This window comes from Strongylocentrotus purpuratus, unplaced genomic scaffold (genome assembly GCF_000002235.5).
Source record: "Strongylocentrotus purpuratus isolate Spur 01 unplaced genomic scaffold, Spur_5.0 spur5_scaffold_21, whole genome shotgun sequence".
Classification (NCBI taxonomy): domain Eukaryota; kingdom Metazoa; phylum Echinodermata; class Echinoidea; order Camarodonta; family Strongylocentrotidae; genus Strongylocentrotus; species Strongylocentrotus purpuratus.
Genome location: NW_022145607.1, coordinates 29,797,706 through 29,820,530, shown reverse-complemented (window position 1 = coordinate 29,820,530; position 22,825 = coordinate 29,797,706). Strand labels below are relative to the sequence as shown.

General features: G+C 36.7%; 1 protein-coding gene across 2 annotated transcripts; it reads left to right on the top strand.

Moving 5' to 3' along the window:
* The first annotated feature begins 5,350 nt into the window (after positions 1 to 5,350).
* LOC754760 lies at positions 5,351 to 22,748 on the top strand. Of its 2 annotated transcripts, XM_030994461.1 has the most exons (10): positions 5,351 to 5,467; positions 8,078 to 8,478; positions 9,748 to 9,795; positions 11,908 to 12,125; positions 12,524 to 12,613; positions 13,424 to 13,574; positions 15,525 to 15,707; positions 18,074 to 18,364; positions 19,411 to 19,607; positions 20,852 to 22,748. In XM_030994461.1, exons 2-10 carry the CDS (start codon positions 8,097 to 8,099, stop codon positions 21,050 to 21,052), a joined length of 1,761 nt encoding a protein of 586 aa, XP_030850321.1. In that variant the 5' UTR covers positions 5,351 to 5,467; positions 8,078 to 8,096; the 3' UTR covers positions 21,053 to 22,748. The 2 variants fall into 2 exon arrangements, with proteins under 2 accessions (XP_030850321.1, XP_030850322.1); XM_030994462.1 differs by lacking the exon at positions 12,524 to 12,613.
* Positions 22,749 to 22,825: the final 77 nt, after the last annotated feature.

The window sequence follows — 22,825 nt, the reverse complement described above, 5'->3', positions numbered from 1 at the left end:
CCCCCCCCCCCCCCCGCCCCTACGTGGATCCGCGCCTGTGTAGGACTCCTCGAAGGGGTTGTACATTTTAACTTTACGATCTCAAATGCTGTGAATCATCATCATCATCATCTCACGAGGAAAAAAAAACACTATCAAACATTAAGGTTATATAATTCATATTAACAATTCAATATAGATAATTATACAAATAATCAAGGTTCATATATTCGTTCGGGCAAACAAAACATACACACAATCAAGAAAAAAATCAAGCACAAGAATGCTCATTAAACAATTCAGCAAAGTGTTCAAGATAAAGTCATCAAACCAAATCCGCATCAACGACGAGGTCAGGAAAGGACGATGCTGACGATGATGAAAGCGATGATGAAGTAGACGTAGACGGCGATGATGAGGAGGACGATGGTGAAGACGGCGATGATGACGAAGACGGTGAGGGCGACGATGTGGCTGGCGATGGTGTCGTTGATGACAAAGACGATAATGAACGTGTCAACACAACACAACGGATGATGGAGAGGTGATGACGAAGACGATAATCAGCGTGTCAACACAACACAATGAATATTGTCGGTGGAAAAGATAGATCATGCTAGAATATGCTGGTAGAGGCGATAAACAAGTCTCTCCACAAAACAATATAAAAAGAGTCGAAATTTCATCTCACAAACTTAAAGACGTTTGGTGAGCAAGTCCACCCGGAGAAGTCCGGGGACGAAGTCGTTGACTCCTCGCTGGACGAAAATTCGACCGGCACGATAAACAAAACACAGTAACAACCTGAATGTACCGATTTGATTTCCTCATGGAAAATCAAAGCGAAGCCCCAATCACCACTGGAGCGTGATTGGTTGAATTATAATTTGAAATACGCGTACACAATAACATGTCAGTATACGCGATGTACGTAATAATGAAAAGACTACGTCATAATAGAATATATTACAATCCAGACAGAACTAGTTGGAACATGTTTGCAAAGTCAGACAGGCGGAGTGGACAAGTACCACGCAAGGGAAATTAATTCTCCCTAGCCGCCATTTAGGAAAGCAATACGTGACGTATTTATAAACATGTACAAATCAATGCATACAACTCGTAAAACGTTATTATACATGCACAAGTTAAAAATCGTGACATTTGGTCACTCCAGACTCTTTCAAAATTAGCAGAGGTCTCCTTTACAATTTGTTTTTGGTCTCACAATCGATAACAGACTGTCGTGGAAAATCCATATGCCGGGCGATAATAACACTCTCGAGAAAAGTTGTGTCATTAACAAAATGAAAAATTATTTTCCATCAAATTTATTGAAAATGCTTTACTCATCACTTTTATAACGCATATACACTGTTGGTCATAATGGTGGAATATTTATTTTTACCCCAGTTTAGGGAAGGATTTTAAACAATTATTTATTTCTAATAGATCAAGATAATGGCATACATTCTCAGATTCTATTGAATATTAATTTGCGAGTGTTTGTTTTGCGTGACTGCTTAATCATATGTGTGCTACTATGCTAATCAGCTAAGGGACCTACGTCCTTAAGTCATAATTGACAGTAATGAGGATTAATGCCTCACAAAAGGGCACTAATATATAGCTGATCGACACGATTTTTATCCTGGGGCCTCACAGTAACGAGGCCATTGCTTAGCCCCTGAATCATGACTGTACGCAGTGTTTGCTAGGGTACGCGGCCCCTTCCACAAATCCCCCAAAACGAAAAAAATGCAATAAATTGTCAAAAATTCATTGCATTTTCCCCCGGCCCCCAACAGGAAAAATTCCTCTGTGTGGCCATGCCTTGAACCATAATGCATGGCCCTACAGAGGAATTTTTCCTGTTGGGGGCCGGGGGAAAATGCAATGAATTTTTGACAATTTATTGCATTTTTTTCGTTTTGGGGGATTTGTGGAAGGGGCCGCGTACCCTAGCAAACACTGCGTACAGTCATGATTCAGGGGCTAAGCAATGGCCTCGTTACTGTGAGGCCCCAGGATAAAAATCGTGTCGATCAGCTATATTAGTGCCCTCTTGTGAGGCATTAATCCTCATTACTGTCAATTATGATTTAAGGACGTAGGTTCCCTAGCTGATTAGCATAGTAGCACACATATGATTAAGCAGTCACGCAAACCAAAAACTCGCAAATTATTATTCAATAGAATCTGAGAATGTATGCCATTATCTTGATCTATTAGAAATAAATAATTTTTTTAAATCCTTCCCTAAACTGGGGAAAAAATAAATATTCCACCATTATGACCAACAGTGTACTTGAAATATTCAATATTATGTTTTCAAAAAACCAACAACACCATAAGTATCACAATCGACATTCTCATTCATATCATTTACCGAGAATGAGAACATTGTCAGCAAAACATTCTTTTTTCTATACTTGACACAAGTTTTGGAATTCTCTCGAGGAAACCTTGGCAAATACTCCCACTTTGTGCTCATTTATTTCGGTACCTGAAAAGAAATCTTTTTTTTGCAAAATGACTTGTTAAATGAATTAAAGGTGTCATTACATGAACGTATCCTATTCATTAATGTGTGTACTCTCCAATAAAGCAGGGTACTCATGGTTACGATTATTTGTGGATGCAAGTCTTGACAACCCTAACCCTAATGTATTCAGATGTATATATCATAACAAAATCATGCACATACCTTTAGCAGGTTTCTCCCTTTGTAAATTTCAATAGGCTTCTCCTCATAACCCTGACAGTTCTTTATTGTTACAACCGCGTACTACCTTGTACTTGCTTGAACTCCTGTGAATTTATGATGCTGCACCCTCTCTCTCTCTCTCTCTCCCCCCTTTCTTTCTTTCTCTTCCCCCTCCTCCTTTCTGTTCTTTCACCTTTTCTCATTCTCCTTCTTCCTTGTCTATCCTATTCTCTTCCCTTTCCCCTCTCTATCCTTGCACTAAACTAATCATTTTATCCCTGTTTTCATTCTTGAATACAATATTGATTTTTTTTTTATTCCTAAAAGGGGACCTATAGCTTCTCAAGCTCTGCTTTTTTTTTTAAAGTTCCTTCACTTATTCTCAAATTAAAATATAATCAAGAATGATTATATTTTCTGCAATTCTGTGATAATGATGCAATGTATATGATCACTAAAAGGAGAATGTACATCATTTAATAATTGCAAAATTATTGTACCGATTCTGGTAATCCTCTGCTTTATTTAGTTTATGTTTTATTATATACGTAATATGAGACAGTGGACAAAAATTGAACTTAAACTTGAACTTTAACTTTGAAATCGAACTAGTTATCAAGCATACTGGCAAATTTACATAAAGTTAGATAATTCAATTAGCTGTGAGAAATGTCCTTGTACTTCTGTAACGATGCCAAGGATTAATTGCGATGATTCAATAAAAAACCATAAAGCCCGCTTTTATTTGTCCGATTGCAAATTATGGTGACCGTGATCTTGTGCTTGCGTACTCTCAACCACCCGTGATTGGTTCGCAGAGCAATTATGGGCGTGGCAATAGCGATCAACGCGACGTGGCAGGCAGGCCAATGACCTCAATACGTTGATACTCCGGAGAACGTGCTTTCAGCATGTTTACATATTCAGTAATAATAATTGCAGGGAACACAGGTCGAGCGGTATTAATAGGCTACCCTTGGGAAATAAGACGCAATTATTTTATATAATGAAGTCTATCAATTTCAATTCCCTTAAACCCTACAAAATATAGGATTGAAATGCATTCCTAGCAATAAAACAAATTCACAGCAAGAAAAGTGAAATTTGAACTTGGGATGAGAATGATGAATCGCTGACTGGTCTGTTCTATTGTATGGAGCAGATACATGAAGAGTATTCAAGGTTACATAAACGAAAATCACATCATTTGAAATTTGGTTTTTATTGGAAATGATAAGAATATATACTATATATATTTTGAAGACTAAGATATTTCACATGGCATGGCTTAAACAAAATGTCCTCAATGAAATAGATCAAGAAATAAAGGCTAGCAAAATTGATCATATTAAAAGACTTGAGGGTCCATAGAAAGATTTGTTAGAAGGTGAAATAGAAAACCGAGAGGGAAGCCGAGAAACCAACTGGGAGGAGAACATAAAGACCTGGGGGCGTTTCACAAAACTTGTCATCCGTGACAAATGACAGTTTTTGTTATAAGCTACTGAAATCCTTGCTTCTGATTGGTTATCAACAGATTTGTCACTGATTTTTGTCATTTGTCATTGAAAAAAGTCTTTGTGAAATGGAGGGGGAGACAATGCAGGAGCATACTAGAATGGCAGATAACAGAAATGAGTGCAATATTTTCTTATCAACCTCCAAACTGGGAGAATACCAGGATAGATAGACATGATATAATATATGGGTCACATCTACCATGACCAATCGCGTATCATTTTAACCGTTGTGATATTTTGGTATAGTACAGTTATATTCTTTTTTGTTTATATGTACGATTCAGCTAAAGCTGCGAGACCAATTTTGAATAAATATGGAAAAATATATATTGAATAGTAATCAATCATAATCGCATATTTACATGAAATTAATTTAATGTTCTGTATTGAATGTACACGTCATGTGTTCAGAGATAAGTGCACCCCCAATACGCATTGGAAATCATGAATTGAGTGAAGTGTCGGTTGTAAAATTAGAGTGCTGGTTCAAAATGATCTGAAAAGGTCAGGTCATGTGATTGATATTGTCAAGCGAGCGAGCACAATACTTGATGCTCAAAATATTGAACAGATTAAAACTTCCAGCAAATGATTTATTATGTGTCTACTGTACGTACATTCGTCCCGTGGTATTAGGGACTTTTAGATTTGCGTGGACTGATACGTGTGACGTCCATTCAAGGCAGTGCATTAAAAGGACGTCGATCGTAGCAATCCACGTTGTTGTTCGGCAAATCTAAAAATGTTTAGCACTTGGGCTAACTGAAAACCAAATTAATCAGATTGAAAGAATCCAATACGAGCTTGGGCCACACTACTGTACTTACCAACATGCTCTCAAAGAATCGAGACTACCCACTCTCAATGAAAGACGAGAGAAACTAGCATCAAAATATTAATTGTTTAATCTAAATTCATTTAATCAAAACAATGCCAAGGACTTCATTACGGAGAATGCATTATTCAACCAAAAACCATATGGTCCGGTTTGATTTTTCCAATTTGATTTGGTGGCCGTGAACCTGCGCCTACATGTTTGATCTCATCGACCCTTGATTGGTCAACATAAAACGTATGGGCGTGGCATTCGCGATCAACGCGATCTGGCAGTCCAAACACCTCCATAAATACCGACGAATATAGGTGTAAAATCACTTTACAACAATAGCTGTAACGTCGTTTAATACGTCGAGACAGATGCGTCTTTCGTGCCGCGCCTTAGAAGAAAGAATCAGTCGCCAAGATTTCTCCAAAGTATTTGGTAAGCAAACTATAACATCTACTAAATGCTCAGTGTAATCTAAAACGTGTAGTGTCGACTAATGAACGTTTCCTATAGCGGTACAGAAAATAACAAGTATGTACAGAATCATGTATTTTAGTTTCTTTTTAAGCGTTAATTTGTACTCTCAGTTTTTATAGCCCCTCTAAATATTTTACAGACATTGTTTGGTAGGGTGCGTATGTAACATTTTCGGGACCGCCAAAGGTAATGATGCAAATGATATGTGCTGGAAAGTCTTCGCCTGCCATGGTTGAGGCAGTGACGGTGATGGGCACTGGATTATCCAGTATTTGCATTTAAACCTCTTGCAATTTTACCTGGCACCTTAAGCCCGGTTTATACCTGAATACAGTATAGGATTCGCCCCCCCCCCCCCACTCCGGGAACGGAGGGACCGCATGCGTGTTCCCGAAATCTCCGGCTCGTAACAAAAGAAAAAGGTCTACCCGTATTGACTTCACACACCGGGCTTATGCTGACAAGGGGGGGGGGTGCTGAAAAGGCTCGTATAACAAAAGAAAAAGGTCTACCCGTATTGACTTTACGCACCAGACTTATGCTGAAAAGGGGGGGTGCTGGGAACACGCATATGCGTACCCTAAATAACACTGAGGTGGGGGGGGGGGGGGGGGGTTCGTTATTTATGTGTGTGTGACGGACCTTTAACGTCATCGTTCGAAAGACGAGAGGTGTATATAGGTTTCGTATAGTCGAGTGGGTCTAATCACTCGACTGGAAATGCAAAGGTCGTGGGTTCGATCCCTACCACGGCATTGTTTGTCCTTGAACAAGATATTTTTATCTACATTTATCCTCTCTACCCAGGTGTTAAGTAGGTACCTTGAACCTTGAACCTTGAAGAATTACTCTCCCAAAAGCGTGAACGCTGTCCTGGAGAGGGATGTGCTGTGTTGCGTGCAGTTGGTGATGTGCTGATAATTATATGTGCCGATATGTTGCAAACGTCAATGTGCTGGATAAGCATGTGCGCGCCCGTAAGAGAAGGGAGCACTGGAATGTGCAGAATCGTAAACAGAATTCAGTGACCGGGGTTTAATTTGAGCGTTTGGGGTGGTTAAAGAAAAGGTTGAGTTCTGGGAAGAGGGGAGAAATAATTTCGTGAGCGTTCTCATTGTATTATGCAAGTGTGGAAGAACATCAGATAAAAAAAAGTTCTCTGAAAAGAATCGCTCTTCAATTTCCTTAATATTCTAAATATGACATTTTTAGGCCACATGTTCGTGTAGTCCCATATACATCTTTTTGAGTACAGTGCGTGTAACATTACCAAGACTGTGCCAAATTTCTTATCATTTTAATGATTCCAGAACCTTGCAGTACACACCCATACTTATTTTACTAGATAATCAACCTTTTCTGAATGTTTCCACTACGTTTCTTTCACAATGCAATCGCATGACCAGAACTCAACTTCATTTTTAAGTTGTATCTCTGGTAAAGCGCTTTTTAAGAAACACTAATTATTAAGACGTTACTCAGTTTTAATCCTGGGTCTCATCACCACAAAAATAAGGACTTTTAGATTTGCCCGTCGACAGCTTTGACTGCAACGTGTGACGTCATTTTAAGGCACTGCGCATGCGTCACGTCGTCTAAATCGGCGATCGAGAATGCGTCAACCTTGATTTTCCTAAATCTAGTACGGTACTAGTATATGCCGCGTGCGCATAAAATATACAGTTCATCAGGTAGACAAAGGAACATAATAATTATGTCAAAATGTGTAGAACAGGTGTCACATATGCATATTCACCTGTTCTACACATTTTTACTTAATAGCAGTGAAGGGATGTTCTTTTGTCTACCACAGCAATTGTTGAGGGTAGAGTGAGGAACTGTATATTTTTCCTCTTTCTTTGTCCGTCATGTTCATAGTGTTACTTCCTGCATGCATGTATATCATCGAGTGCAATCTAAAAGATTTCTAATTGTAGTCAACATGGGCAGTTGAGTACGTTGACACGCATGATCAGTCGGCGTTCGTCGTGTTCTCGTCCACTCAATCTAAAAGTCCCTGATACTTGTGTGTGAGGGTGGGTTGGTGCGTTGGGCGCGCGCGTGTGTATACGTGTGTGATGCGTGATACGCACGTTTTAAAGACTTGCTTTTATCTCCTTTTTTATTTAGCTGGGAACATTCTATTTTGATGGGTTATAGATCATTTTAAATCTGAAAATCTATTCTTCCAAGATAAGACTTTATGTTAAAGGGGTAATCGATACTGATATCAAATTAGCAGAATATTAAGGCAGCAGGATTAGAATTACATTGAAGATTTATCTTGAGAGCTTATCCCAGATTAATTATAACGAGAAAAAAATTCTACCCCCCCCCCCCCAATAATTAAATTACTAAATACATTGTTAACTTTTCAAATTAGTGAAACATCTGCTATTTTTGCTAGAATGTTATACAAATAACACCATGTTATAGAGAACATTCTAAATAAGATGTAAATAATCAGACCGTCACCGCCTTCCTGCGTCTCCTATATAAGGCGACCGCCAAATCGGTAGCTTTCTCTGAGCGTTCATTATTTTCATATTTTCTTGATATCTCTTGTAGCATTCGCGGGCCATCCAGAATGTTTGGCGGAAAACCTGTTTTTCTTCTTATTATCTCTACCCTGGTAATAATTCAAGATGTCAAGCGCTGTTGGGTTACGGCGGATGAACTTCCGATCGTGCACGGCGTCAAGTATGTCGGCGTCGGCTACAACATTATAGATGGTAACCCTGAAGGTGGTGACTTAAATACCGGAGGCGTAGATCCTGGTCTACTGCTCAGTCGAAAAATCTTCAAGTTCACTTATGACGAAGGGAAAAAAACGTTTGACCAGTCGAGTCGAATTCCTGATGAGGTGTCGTACTTAAAGCAACAAAACCCCTATTCGAAATCATCACTCTCAACGTTTTTTGGTACGAAAAGCTACGCTGCCAAACTCGCCGCGCAAGTTGAAGTATCAGGTGAGTGTCATCTAAACTTGGGAAATCAGTGGACCTTTGCAGACAGGGGCGTTGTTTAGAGGGGGGTTGGAAGTGTGACACCACCACACCCTAAATTTATGTCGGTAATGTGCCGCCTTTGTCGGCTAAAAAGGGAAGGAGGAAAGGGGAAAAGAGGAAAGGCGAGCAGGGAAATAAATGAAAAGGGGGAAGAACAAAGGGAGAAGAAAAGAAAAGAAGAGATTGAAAGAAAAATAAGCTAAGAAAGAAAAAGACGGGTAAATGCAAACGAAAATATGAGAGGTATGTGAGATAAGAGATATAAAAGATGAAGATGAAATAATTAGAAGAACGCTAACGGACCGTGTAGAGAGGCAATGGAAGCAAACTAAGTTGTTTATGTTTGCAAAGTGATACGATATTGTAGAAGGCCTTAGGAACCACAAACTGCATGAGAAAATAACGTGTAACTTCATTTTTTTTATTTAAAGATTGTAATGAGGGATGAATTAGGCACTATTTATTTGATTTAAGTGGCTTCAGTTTTTCAAAATATCGAATATTGCATTTTTGTTTAGGCATGCACAAATCAATGAGCGTAGACAGAGGAAGACGTTACTCAGCTGCCGTAGCCCGGGGAAGTCCGTCTTTCGAGGATCGGTCTATTAAGCCATATTAAAGGGCAATCATTCTTCTGCATGAAAGCAGAAAAAATAAGAGAAACAGAATAGAAAAGTTTGAAATAAATCGGACTCATAATAAGAGAGTTGTTAATGTTTAAGAAATAAGATCAATACATCCATGTGAATCCTAAATAGCCAATTTGTTCAGTTGATTGTGACGTAGTCACGGACAACTCTCCTGTTCGTCGTGTACAAAATATTATTACTCATGTTTTTTCTCGCCGTCTCCCTGGGGCGCCTATAAAGCTCTAAAATATGGATAGCATATTATTATAGGTCTTCTAATAAGAACAATATATGAGTCATACATTTAATACAATTCTAATTTTGGGGTCATTTTATGTTATTCCTCACTACGTCGTATATAGTGGCATTACATATTCAGTCAGTTCGAAGTCTGTCCTATTTTTGTCCGAAATAACTTAAACGTTCACCAGTCTGTTTTTATGATTGTTTTCTAATTTCTTAAAGAGTAGTTGGATTCTATTTTAAATCCTGCCCGTCCACCTCTCCATGACCTTCAGTCCAAAACCCATTGGTCTTTGTACCCGAGGAAACAGCCAACAACACCAGTCATGCCAATCTCGTTCGATCTATTTCTTTTCAGGTGGATACGTAGGTGTCGCGGCCGAGGTCCAATTCGCTGCAAGTGCCCGTAAGTCGACCGCTTCCACTTATAGGGATCGGGTAACTTTGTCTCAGATTCTGAAACAAAATCTTGGATTTAGCTCATGCTGCAATGATAATTGTAAACCTTTAGGTCAGTCAGGAACCCCATGACTTTTACAAGCTGATCGCCTGTCTGACTATCAAGATATTTATGATTGGAAATCGAAATTTAAAAATTCGTTTTCCTAACGATTTTTATAGAGCTACAGTCAATAGGAGAAAATGAAGATCGTAAAAACGGTCACTCAAAGATTTTTTACTTTTTTAAAGCACTTCGTGATGATTGTGAAGCGTGATTTTTTTTTGTAGGGCTTCAATATCACACTACAGTGTGAGTCAAAAAAAAGTTTACACCTAGAAAATTGCTCATTATTTTAAAAATCATCGATGAACATTAAACTATTGTATGTTTTATGAAAGAGTGTTTTATCCCAAATCATTTGGTACCATTTTTGTGTAGTATGTGTTCACGCTTAGATGAACAGCTGACATTGTTTGCGAGAGTGCAAAAATCGACTTGCGCCTAAATTGCCTATGTGATGTTTGAATAAAACAATTGGGATTTGGGTATTAATTCGGTCTTTGCAGATCCAAATAACACCCCTAACATAATTAATCATGCCACACATATCAAATATCAAATATCAACGAACATTTTTGCGCGATTGTGTGGGTGTGTGTGACTTTGTCCTTTGCAAAAAACATATGCAATGCATTTCATTTGATACATTCAATCCATTCTCTCACTCCGCTAATCCCAACATAATACATACTGTAGGCATCACTTTGGCGCAGGTCGATTTTGGCACTCTCACAAACGATGCCACCTGTTCATCCAAGCGTGAATACATACCACACAAAAATGGCACCAAATGATTTGGGATAAAACACTCTTTCATAAGATGTATAATAATTTACTGTTCATAGATGATTTTAAAAAATAATTAGCAATTTTCTAGGTGTAAACTTTTTTTTAACTCACACGGTATATCACAGACACTGATAACACGTAGGGCCATGCATCTGAGATTTAACATTGTTAAAGATAAAGTTGAGTTCTGGTCATGCAATTGCATTGTGAAAGAAAGGGTGTGGAATGGATCAGGAAAAAATGATCATGTAGCATGTAAGTATTGGTGTGTACTGCAAGGTTCTGGAGTCATCAAAATTATAATAAATTTGACCCAGTCTTGGTAAAGTAACAAGCACTGTACACAGAAAGGTGTATAATGGGCCGGACTACACAAATGGTGTCGGGCTACTTACCTTGATTCTCTTATCTTTCTATGCTCATTACTCAGCCAGTATACATTTTCTACCAAAATTGTTTGGCAAATGACATTTATTTGTAATCTTGAACATTCAGTGTAAGTTTCGTTTGATTCTGCGAGAATTCTTTTTCTTATTTTACCAGAACTCAAGTTTATCTTTAAACGATTTGCCTTTAATACCTCAGTAACCCTAACGAGTCCGACCCCACACCGGCAGCATACCGAACAATAAATTACATTCCTCTGAAGCGTGAGGAGAACTTCGGTCTGTTTCGCGGACGCTTGCGCGTGCTGACCCAGTACATCAAGTCCATTTGTTTACGTGTAGTTGTCCAAAAGAAGACGTAGATGGCGTTAACCAGTAATTCCCATGCTACAGACCCTTTAAAATTATGTGATAGGCAACAAAACAAGGACAAAACAAAGTTAATCAGGCCTTTTCTGTCCCCATTTTGGACCTCTATTCTAAGGACTGACCTTTGAAGAGTTTAGTTTAGTTTTCAATCGACAGATATGTTATGTCATTATTTGATGACCTTTTGGGATGGTGTGACAGTGAAGTGTCTAAAACTGTATTTCTTTTTTTCGGAATTAAATCATAGCAATTGATATTATTATTAATGTGTACTAATCACCTCTAACAAAATATGTGTGAAGCAAGAATGTATAAAAATAAGTGTAACGCCCTATCCGAGGGAACGAGTATTTTCACCGTAACCTAGCCTGTGTCACTCAATAAAACATTTTTTTCTTCTCTTTTGTTGTTTCAATTTCTTAATTGTTATCGTTTCGTCCTTTTGAAAATATAATGGTAAAACTTACTGCAGGTTACCAAGAAGTGGCCGACAAGACGTCTAGCAAAGGATCTGTGTTCCTTAGCAACGAGACAATCACAAACCGTGGGCGAGCACGTTACCTGATGGATCTTGCGCGCACGGGGAGCCTACTCACACCCGACTTCGTGTCCGCAAGCTGCCTTCTTCCAGCGACCTACACGGAAGCAGATAAGACGAAGTATATGCAATTCATGGAAGACTGGGGAACGGTAAAAATACACATCTAAAAATGATCTCATCAGCATTAATGCTGTTCTTCTTTAGGCCCGGCAATTTTTATTGTACTTTGTATCTGTCTACCTATTACTTAAAATGTTTTATTTTCTAATTTGTCATGGTAAAACAAATAAATACAGGTAAAATAAATTAATAATGAATACATTAGATAATATCTTCTAAAAAAATGCGCTTTATAAATCGAATTATTATTATTCTTATCATTATTATTGTTAGTATTATTATCATTATCATCATTATTATTGTTATCATTATTATAAATAGTAGTAGTAGAAACAGTAAATAAGTAAGTAAATGAGTAAATAAACGAATGAATAATATTAATAGTTACAATTATAATAACAATTACAAATATTTTTTTCTTTAATAGCATACTGTTATAGAGGTTAATTTGGGAATCAGGAAAGGTGAAAACTTCGAAGAAAAACGATCATCCTTCGTCAATTACGCAGCTCAAAATGTAAGAATGTTCAGCGGAATTGCATTTGTATGTATATGTATGCGTGTAGGTAAGTATTTGTGTGTGCGCGCGTGTGTGGTGTGTGGGCAGGCGCGTACGCAGGGGGGGGGGGTTGGGGTTAAAAAATAAAATTAAAAAAAAACCTAATGGACGACCTAAAAAGGATGACCTTACCCCCCCCCCCCCCTTAACGAAAGGGAATGTCGATCGGTCAAATTTTCAAATTTCGGGACCCCCCCCCCCCCCCCCAAGAAAAATATAGTTTAATAGACAAATATGGCTTATCCCACATAGAGCAATTTCTTTCACGAACAGCAAAACTGTAACTGATAATTCTAAGAAGAGATAATCAAATTCGGTTAGGATTACGGGAAATGTTACACTACAATCAAAGGGCGCAAACAAAAGAAATCGAGGGCCCATCCACAAAATTAATACGTCACTTGATTTTGTTTTCCCCTCCATGTTGTTGCCCGACCATCACAGGTTACATTCTACATTAATACGGGCATCTTCTTTGTTTAGATGAAAAGTGAAATTTAAAAAAACATCAGGCTAAAAACATAAAAAATACATTCACTTTATTTTTAAAGCTAGTAGATAGCTGACAGTGCTCTAGAATTTAAATGACGTGAATTCATTCAGCTAAATTGCTGTTTTGTCACATTTAATAGCGGTCTGATTGTCTCTGCTCCAGTTTGTACAGCTAGCCGGAAGAAGAAAAATGTTATTATCAGTATTATTATTATTATTATTAATATTGTTGTTATTATCATTATCATTATTATCAATATTATTTCCATCGTATAGGTTGAAGGAAGCATCCAGGCTTCAGGTGTCTATGATGGCTTCAGTGCTTCCGTATCGGTTGATATGGAATCATTCAATAGCGCAATGGACAGTGGAACCAAGTTTGGCAGCAGTTACTCAAAGTATGCAATTGGATCCCAGGATTTAAACGGTAGGGTATTTAACGACTTTTTTGTCGTAGTTGATCAAATATTAGAACATAAACATGTTTTGTCCACAGTTTTAAAAGTAATTTAATGTAGCATTATTGTATATTTCACAACCAACTTGTACCATTTACACAAATTAGGCTACAGAATGGTACTGCTTGTGTAGTGGCACAGTCACATCAGAACAGTTCTTAAAGGTACTATGTCCCATTTGCAGGTTTACAAAAATTAAAAGGTTGAAATTCCAACGGCATTTGAAAGACAATACTTATTTAGAACTTCCCTCAAAACGAAAAGATTTTAAAGTGGCTTTTTGTGGCAAAATAACGACCATGAGTTGTCGAATCGACTTGAGTGATTGCAATCACCTAAATAATAGTCTGATTTTCAGACCTTTGTACCGAATGGTCGTACGTTTTGTACTGCACGACGATTAAATCAGTTTAATTTTGACCATTACAAGTAGTGGGTTATTGATGCAGACACATGCTCATGTACCTGTTACAGCTTATTTTATGTATGTTATTACCAAAGAAAAAAGGTTGTCAGTCAGTCACTCATAGTGTTTTACATGGAAGTCTAGAAAGTAAACGGGTTTCCTTGCATAACTTGACTTCGACACTGCTAACGTTCATATTTCACAGATGGGACAAACATGACATATTCATAATTCCTGCAAAATTCTACAGAATTCGATGTTGGCTGCAAAAGGGACATTGTATCTTTAAAGCACACCGTTGGCTTCCTTTGAGTGATCGCATTGTTTTTTAAAATTATTTTGCTTTTGTTTCCTCGTGTCCATGGCTCTGCACCGCAGTACAAAATGACTTTGACAAATAATAACATGCCGTCTAGAATCTGTACGTTTCCCAAACTCTGGATTTCTCGTTCTTCCTAAGCTAAATACAAAGTGGGGAGGGGTGAACTGTATCTGTTTGATTTCACAATTATAGTCTTATATAGTATCTTTTCTTCTTGTTTTTTTCTCTCTCTTTCTTATGTTGTATCTTATTTGGTTGTTTTATGTAGATATGATGTTAAAACCGTTTGCACTTGTGCACTTGCAATATTTTATCATTATTATTGTTGTAATTATTATCATTATTATTATTATTGTTGTTATAATTATTGATTGTTTAGTCAATTAAAGAAAATAAATATCAAAGAGGCAAATAATTTGATCAATTGATTAAGCACGTTAGGTTAAAGGGACTTGGTAACATTGTTCAGATGAGAGAAAATGATGCTAATGCAGTGACTTCAATGCTAGATGTACAATTAAAGATAATCTGACAGTTTGAGTAAAAAAAAACATTATTAATGATGACAATTGGGGAAAACTTATCTGATCGATTCCAGATTTCTCCCTTCTATATTTTTTTCAATTTAATTAAATTCTAGGTGAATATAAATCGTCAAAAAGCAATGAATTAGCTCTATATACCAATTCAAACATTGAAGTGTTGAAAGGTTTTTTTAAAAGCCTGTTTTATGTCCTATTTTCATGAAAAAACGGTTGGGAAAATTCAAAAATTAGTATGGAGAATTTACTGTTATAGGGTGTCGCACAGTGATGCCTTCAAAGAAAACCATAACGATCTTTGCGGTTTGAGAATTTTTCAGGATTGTTTGCATGTTAGAGGTTACAGTAGAAGGAATATGCTTAGTAAAGTTTCATACAAAAATTACGCCGTTTTTTCATCAACCTTCAAAATGCTAACTAGTCACTTTAATATATAGTAGTATTTCAGAGCGATTTTATCTAATTATATTAAGAATAAACTGTAAATAAGAATTGAAAATGCTTGTTTTCCAAAAACGTTAGTACATAGATGCAGCATGTTTTGGGACAGACCTATCCATTAATGTATTTATTTATTTTTAATTCCAGACATGAGCAAAACATAAATTATAATTCTACTTTTTGTCTTCTCTCGTCTTTATTCCTGTAGAGCCCATCAGCGTAAAAATGATTGGAATGCCAGAGATCTTCGGAAACGAATACTGGACGGGATTAGATACATATATATCTGATGGCCACTGCTCCGCTTCTTTTGATAGGGAGAGTGTGAAACAAAATATGGACAGTGCTCTAAAGAAATACGGCGAATGGCGTGCAGTAGAAAAGAGCACAGGTATGAAGAAAAAAAAAACATTTTATTTGTCTTTTGATAGGGATAGAGTGACAGAAAAGGCGGACAAGGCTTTACGGGAATACGGGAAATTGGCACAAAATAGCTACAACAAAACTAATAATGCAAAAAGAAATTTAAACGTTAAAATTGGGTTTGAATAGGGAGAGTGAAGGAAATTATGAACAGGGTTTTACGGGAATAGGGTGCATGGCAAAAAAAAATAGCCAAAGGAATGAAACCAGAAGTCCTTACTTTCAAATATTTTGTCTTTTGATAATGACCTAGTGAGTGAAAGAAAGTATGGACATAGTCAAATAATGGATTTGTAGTGATGCTGTCTTCATGGTTAAATTCAGGAATATTGAGTGAGAATAACTTTGAAATAGCGCAACTGGTTTTAATTTCTTGAGCAAAGATGTAGTCAAAAGAAAATGTTGAGCATTCATATTTTAGAGAGGGATGTCCCGCCCTTGCCATGGATGGTGTGCACTTTGAATTTTTTTTTTCAACGATTGCATTTTCCTTGCATGAAGGCGTGTCATTTATTTTACTCTCACCATTGGGCCTTTGTTTCATGGAGGACTGCTGTTATTGGTGCATCAAATGGCTTTTAAAAGTTGCCCAATCCCGTTCTTGATTAGCTCCATGATAACCATGTTGACACCTTTATGTATTATTCTTGCTCTGGATACAGTTTCGTAGATCTACCCCATGATGAGCACGATATGACGCAGGGAGATTGTTAACTTAAATTTTATCGGCTTTTCATTATTTCAACTGATCTGCTTCTCCTTTCTTTTCTGTCAGACTTTCCCCCTTGAAGTGATTTCGAGGTTGAAGGGTTTCTTCAACAATGTCCTACCTTTTTGGTTTCTAAAATTCTCAATCGTAATGATATAGGTGGTAAAAGCGGCTCTAACTCAATGGCTTCAAACGAATAGACATTGCACAATCAAAGGAAAGAAAGAGAGAAAGAAAGAATAAGGGGAAGAAAGGAGGCTAGCATTTAAAGGCACACTGTCCTACTTGTAGTTACTTGTTCCCTCTATATAGAAAACTTCCCCAATCGGTGCCTGTTGGTCCCCCATGATCCTCTTTTTCTTATGTTAAATGAGAACTGAGTTAATGAGATAGCCACCTGTCACAGTGACCTCGCTGGCTCGCTTGGTGGTCTAATCCCTTCTGGCTGAAGTAGTAAAGCCTGCCTTTAAGGAGTGAAGACTGAACCCATTGGTTATCGAATTATTTCATTCTCATAGGCTTAATATAGGGACGACCCGGTTCGGGAAGACAATGGGTTAAGAGATGTGTCTGGGATGGAAGGGTAAAACATTTGTCCTTACTTACGCTCCTAAGTTAGTAATTCTGTAAAATTCAATTTTGTTTCATTCAGTAAAAAAATTAATCAGGGCCCTGTATTACAAAGAGTTGATATCAATCGCAACTTATTTGTGATTGATATCAATCGCAACTATGTACATAAGAGATGGGAGACTGCAAACTTGATACTGATTTAGGGACTTGATATTGATTCCGATCAATATCAACTCTTTGTAAGACGGGGCCCAGATGTATTACATAAACTACAAATTAAACAATTATTGGACTGGGACGTAACGATAAGGTGAATAGGCTGTAATATAAAAGGAAACAATCCTTATATAAAGGTCGATCCATGTTTTATAATAAAACGTATGAATTGTATTCGTGGCTGAACAAAGACTCAAACCAAAACAACAAAATAAAACATGTATTGAATTCAGATGATTATTAACATTTACCCGAAAAAAATCGTATACCTAGGTTTTAAAACAGTTACACAAGCAGAATTCTGTATGTAATGAGGAAAGAGTGTTCCTTGGAAAATAATTCGTATTTGGTTGAGTACTGTACGAATAAATGCCAGATAATCAATTTGAGCATTATAGCACTATAATTAAAGCAACAATAGCAAAATTTAAGTATGGGTACACAGTTGCTTAGTAAAAATGCATGTTAACTCTTCATATGCCAGCGAAATAATCTACCCACGTTTCATTGTGTTTATCAGGGGGTGATAAATGAAAGGCTTCTTTATATCTAAACTGTTTCCAGAGCAATACTTATATAATATTGGATAGATTTGAGTGTGTTACAAAAATATAATTATTGTGAAAAGTGAAAAGAAAAAGAAAAGAAAACAGATAGCTAAACAACAACAAATGAAAATAAAATAAGGCAAAACCTACCCTTACTGTTTAAAACAAACATCATTACGAGAAAAAAAAAGGCAGTAATGCGGAGGGGAAAACATAATTTCATTACAAAAGTAGCCGCAAATTTCAGGATGTGATTTGTCAATGACTTGTTGTCGTTTTATCGGTAAGATCCTGCCATCCAAATACCTCTAACGTGGCCAGCAGGGGTCTACGGTCTTCCCAAGCCTTACAACGGATGCCCTACTCAAAATTGGGATGAAGGATCTCGCTTTCAACACTATGACGGAGATGGCCAAGATAACTCATGGAGCAACAATATGCTTTTTGCGGGTTGGATGGAGGAGGTTTTTTCGAGACAAGAGTTTTGCATGAAAACCGTAACTACCATTCCTGGTTCTAGCTGGCAATGGCAACCTGGATCTTATTGCATCTACCAATACGGTTCGGCATGCCCACAAGGTGAGTATTTACTTGAATATGTATTAGGGACTTTTAGATTCTGCACGACGAGAACGTGGACTGCCCTTTTAAGGCAATGTGACGTCACTGCCAGTGCCTTAAAAGGGCAGTCCACGTTCTCGTCGTGCAGAATCTAAAAGTCCCTTTTAGTTATACTGGACAGCACGCATCAACAACTTTACAACCTTGTTCGGATATAAAGAGGCAATGCCGGCGCAGCGTCTTGATTTCTTTTTTTATCATTATTATTGTTTTAAATGATGTCGTACAGTGCATACATAAGGTTCACATTTCCTATCTTATAAAAATGAGTTATAAGCGTAGAACCTTTGAAACTTTAACATAAAAGAACCTCGGCGGGGATGGGGGGGGGGGGGGTTCCGGCAGCTGAACGAGCCTTTACGTAGCTCCGCGTGATTCCCAGTTAGAGGTCAACGACGGTGTATTCATTGGTTCACATGGCCAAATTCGTAATTTTGTTTTTCCTCAAAAAAATCACTGGCCTACTTTTTTCTATTTAATTCAAATATTTCTTAAGCATAACACGGTCTGAATCCTGCACTCTTGTAGACCTACATTTATATTTGTGTGATCCTGAAGGCTGTTGTATATATTTTACGTACGACCGTAGCTACTTGTATCATTTGTGACTAATTACCCACATAACCCTCAATAAGCTGTTTCATTTATATAGACACTTTTGTCTGGTAAATAATAAGAAATGCTTAATTATAATCTCCGAAGTTTGGGGATAATATTTTCCTTTACATAGATTTCTATTGAGTTGAGAATTCTATTCATATGCAGCTCATAGTTTTCTGATATTAACCGCTTTTTTCGAGTTTCGTTTTTATTTTCTGGCACGCACTGTATAACAGTCCGCCTTGTAGGGCATCTGATGAAATGAACATAATCATATGGGTGTGTGTTGTGCCCGTATATCCCTCTATGGTGCAAGACTAGGATGACATGGGCTATGGGATATTCACCTTCTTTCTCACGTGTTTTTTTTTTTTTTTTTTTTTTTTGCCCTGCTCTTTTCTCAGGCTTCACATCTGGTTACATAGATTGGGGTTACCCAGATGATTACGACCAACCATTGATAAATAAAGGCGTTCTCCCTTCTGGGACAGACACTCAAATCAACTTCTGCTGCCGGGATGATGGCGTTGCTTCACAGGCAATATACCTCCCCACTGACGCCAGTTTCATGCTTTTGACACGCTTTGGTAATTGTCAACTGGTGAGTAGTAGTTTGCCGGCAATGTCTAGTAATGGTACGTTTTCTCTTCACACTGATATCCATTTTTGGAGAGGGGTCAAGCCCTCACCCGACATATTTTTAACCAAGAATAACAATTGGAAATGACTTTACAATCACTATGAAGACATCATTCCAAAATCAATTATAATCATATTGCTGAACCTCAAAAAGTATGGATTTCATATAAGGAAAAACAATTATCACTCAATCACAATGCGACCAAGCAAAGGGAGAATCGAGGTTCACTGTTAAGCCTAAAATAGCGTATTTGAACAACAGTATCACGCCTTGAATAAAATCTGAAAACATAGAAATTAATAGCTCATGATGGATTATAACTATTCAACCTGACCTAAAACTTAATCAAAACTAAGTGAGGCCAAAATTCTTGTTCAATTGTTTTACCTTAAAGAGGCGTGATGGCTCGATGGTAGAGCCATTATCTTGTATTTCGGAGGTCCCTAGTTCAAAACCAAGTCGAAGATTTATTCCCTTTATTTAAGCAGTAATCCTCATTTCGAAATCCCAAGGAGAGGGAAAGGGGGCCGTTGGTCTTGTACACTAGAGCAGGTCAGCAATTTTAAGTGCAAACAATAGTATCAGTTCCATTTTAGAGATAAAGAGCTATTCTGATTTGTTGGACTTGGTACATAAGTTATGGGCTTTGGAGTGTCGTTGCTTCCCTTCTATTAGCCTGAGATCTGGACATCTTTTATCAATTTTAAATAAATTATAGCAGGGTAATTTCTTCATCCATCTGTCCGTTGAAATAAAAATAGGTCAATCCGAAAAGTCCGATTTCGAGTCGACGTAATCATTTTACTCTTCTAATCTGTAAAACGACGTTTGTTTGTTTTTGTCATTATCTATATATTAACTGCCCTATGTAATTACCTTGTAGACGTCTGTTAAACTTGTGTGATTTATATATTGTTAACTTCTCCGTTCCTTTTTTTATTACGTTTTGTCTTTATGTGGTACCTTTACGAATGCATTACATGTAGAATTATGTTAACTTGAAACTTTTGTATAATCCTCCTTATTGTTCATTCCTTATGTTTTGTTTTATATTGCTAAATACTTTCTTTGTGAACTTACTTTATAACTTTTTTTTTCATAATTATATAAGATACCTTAATGGATTTTTTTTATTTTTTTTACAAATTGATGTAAAGCGCTTAGAAACATTTGTGCTATAAGAAAATATATGATTTTTGTTGTAGGTTCACGATATGTCGGTGAAGAAGGAATGGCACTTCTGGGCGACTGATGACGAGTCCACACAATCTGGAGATCATCCTAGCGACGGTGTGTATAACAAGGGCGTGAATCTGATCTACTGCTACTACCACAAGGGTGGTTTGACCGAATTCTCGACCAATACAGTGGTGGAGCGAACTGCTCTTGAAAGCAACCCCCGTTAGCCATGCTGTTGGCTGAGTTTAAGTTGTGTTTTTATTTTGCTTTTCTTTGCTTTGTTCTAGTTGTTTGGTTTGGTTTTGTTCAGTTTAAGTTTAACAAGATTGAAACTACTTTTGAAAAATCGTCTCAAGAGCAGTTGTAATACCCTATTGCATATCCCATTGGAATCATGTTCGTATTATGCAAAACGTCATTGTCATGTTTGCATATTTCAATAGGTGACACACAAGGCTATTTGAATTGCTTTAGGCTTTTTCGAAAGTAGCTGCGATCGTGTTTTTTATTTTACATAATTCTTCGACACCATCTATTCAAAAAACGATTATGGTGAAGATTTTCACAATATCTTTTGACGGTTTCCATAGTGCGTATTAATGAACTAAAGATGACGAATTATATATGAGAGTTGGTAATGTTAATTAATTGAAAATTAATTCATCGTGTTATTCCCTTTTTTATATACTCCTCGTGATGTTTTTAATTTTATTTAACATGCATGATTCAAAGATTATGAAATGATTTTGGCTTACTTCTGGTCAATTCATTAGAAACTCGTTATCTTACTTTTCCTGAAATTAAGTTATTATTTATTGATTATCAACGACTTGGTATAAATAAGATTAAAGAATCCAGGAGCTCCAATTAGACACGATCTTCGTTATTGCTTATTTCATTGAAAAAAAAAATCCTTTTTTGTTTGTTATTGATTCCAATATATTTCTTGGCGAATTTGCATAGAAATCCAGTTTATCATCTAATAATTAAGTTTTAATTGTTCTTGGACAATGGATATGATTCATTCATTTAAAATCGTCTATTACTTAGTTATCTTTTCTTATATAATTGCATAAAAGTTTACAAGCCTGAATTTAAAGATCTAATTTGATTTTTTTTTCCAATTTGTATTAGTTCAATGTTAAACTTACTCGATTATAAAAATAGTTTATTACTTTTCTCAGGACAATTTTAAATGTTTCTATCAACTTCGCACATATGAATTAAACGTTCCAGTAGCTTGTCTAACTTCAAATAATTTTTTTGAATTGTTATGGTTAATTCGTTTTAAAATAAGTATATTAGTTTCAATGAAAGCATATGGTAAAATGGGTACGTGTCATGCAGTAACATTATTTGATTTTTGTTTTTGCACTTTAACCCCTCAGAAGTGTTGGTATATTTAGCCCCACTCTTCGGGTTAACAAAGAATACAGCTTTATCTCGAGATGAACGAACTGTAGAGTTTTTCTTGTATAGTGAGCATTTATTTAAAAAAAAAAAAAATATTGGCGATAACATGGAAACATTCAAATATTTATTATTTTTAAGTTGGTTAAACCTAGGCGAATCTTAATTACATGTCAACAGATGCTGACATATAGCAAAGCCCATATTTTCATATATTTCGGTAACTTTATCTAGCTATTTATACAAAAAGTAGTTTTTGTTAAAAGGGAGTGGTAGAGGGGGCATGTTTAATTTACAAATATCATTTCGATTCCCCTTCGATTAATATTGATTGATGTTTATACCTACTTCATTTGAAAAGTGTGTTATTACTTTTCTAACCATACTTTTAAGTGTTTCGTAGAACTTTGCACATAGGAATTTGAAATTAAAGTTGCTTGTCTAACTTCAGATATTTTTTGGAATGGTTGTGGTAACATTTGTTTTCATTAAAAGCATATGGTAAAATGGGTACTTATAATGCATTAACATAGTTTTATATTTTTGTGTACTTTTACCCCCTGAACGTCTTGGTTTATTTAGCCCCATAC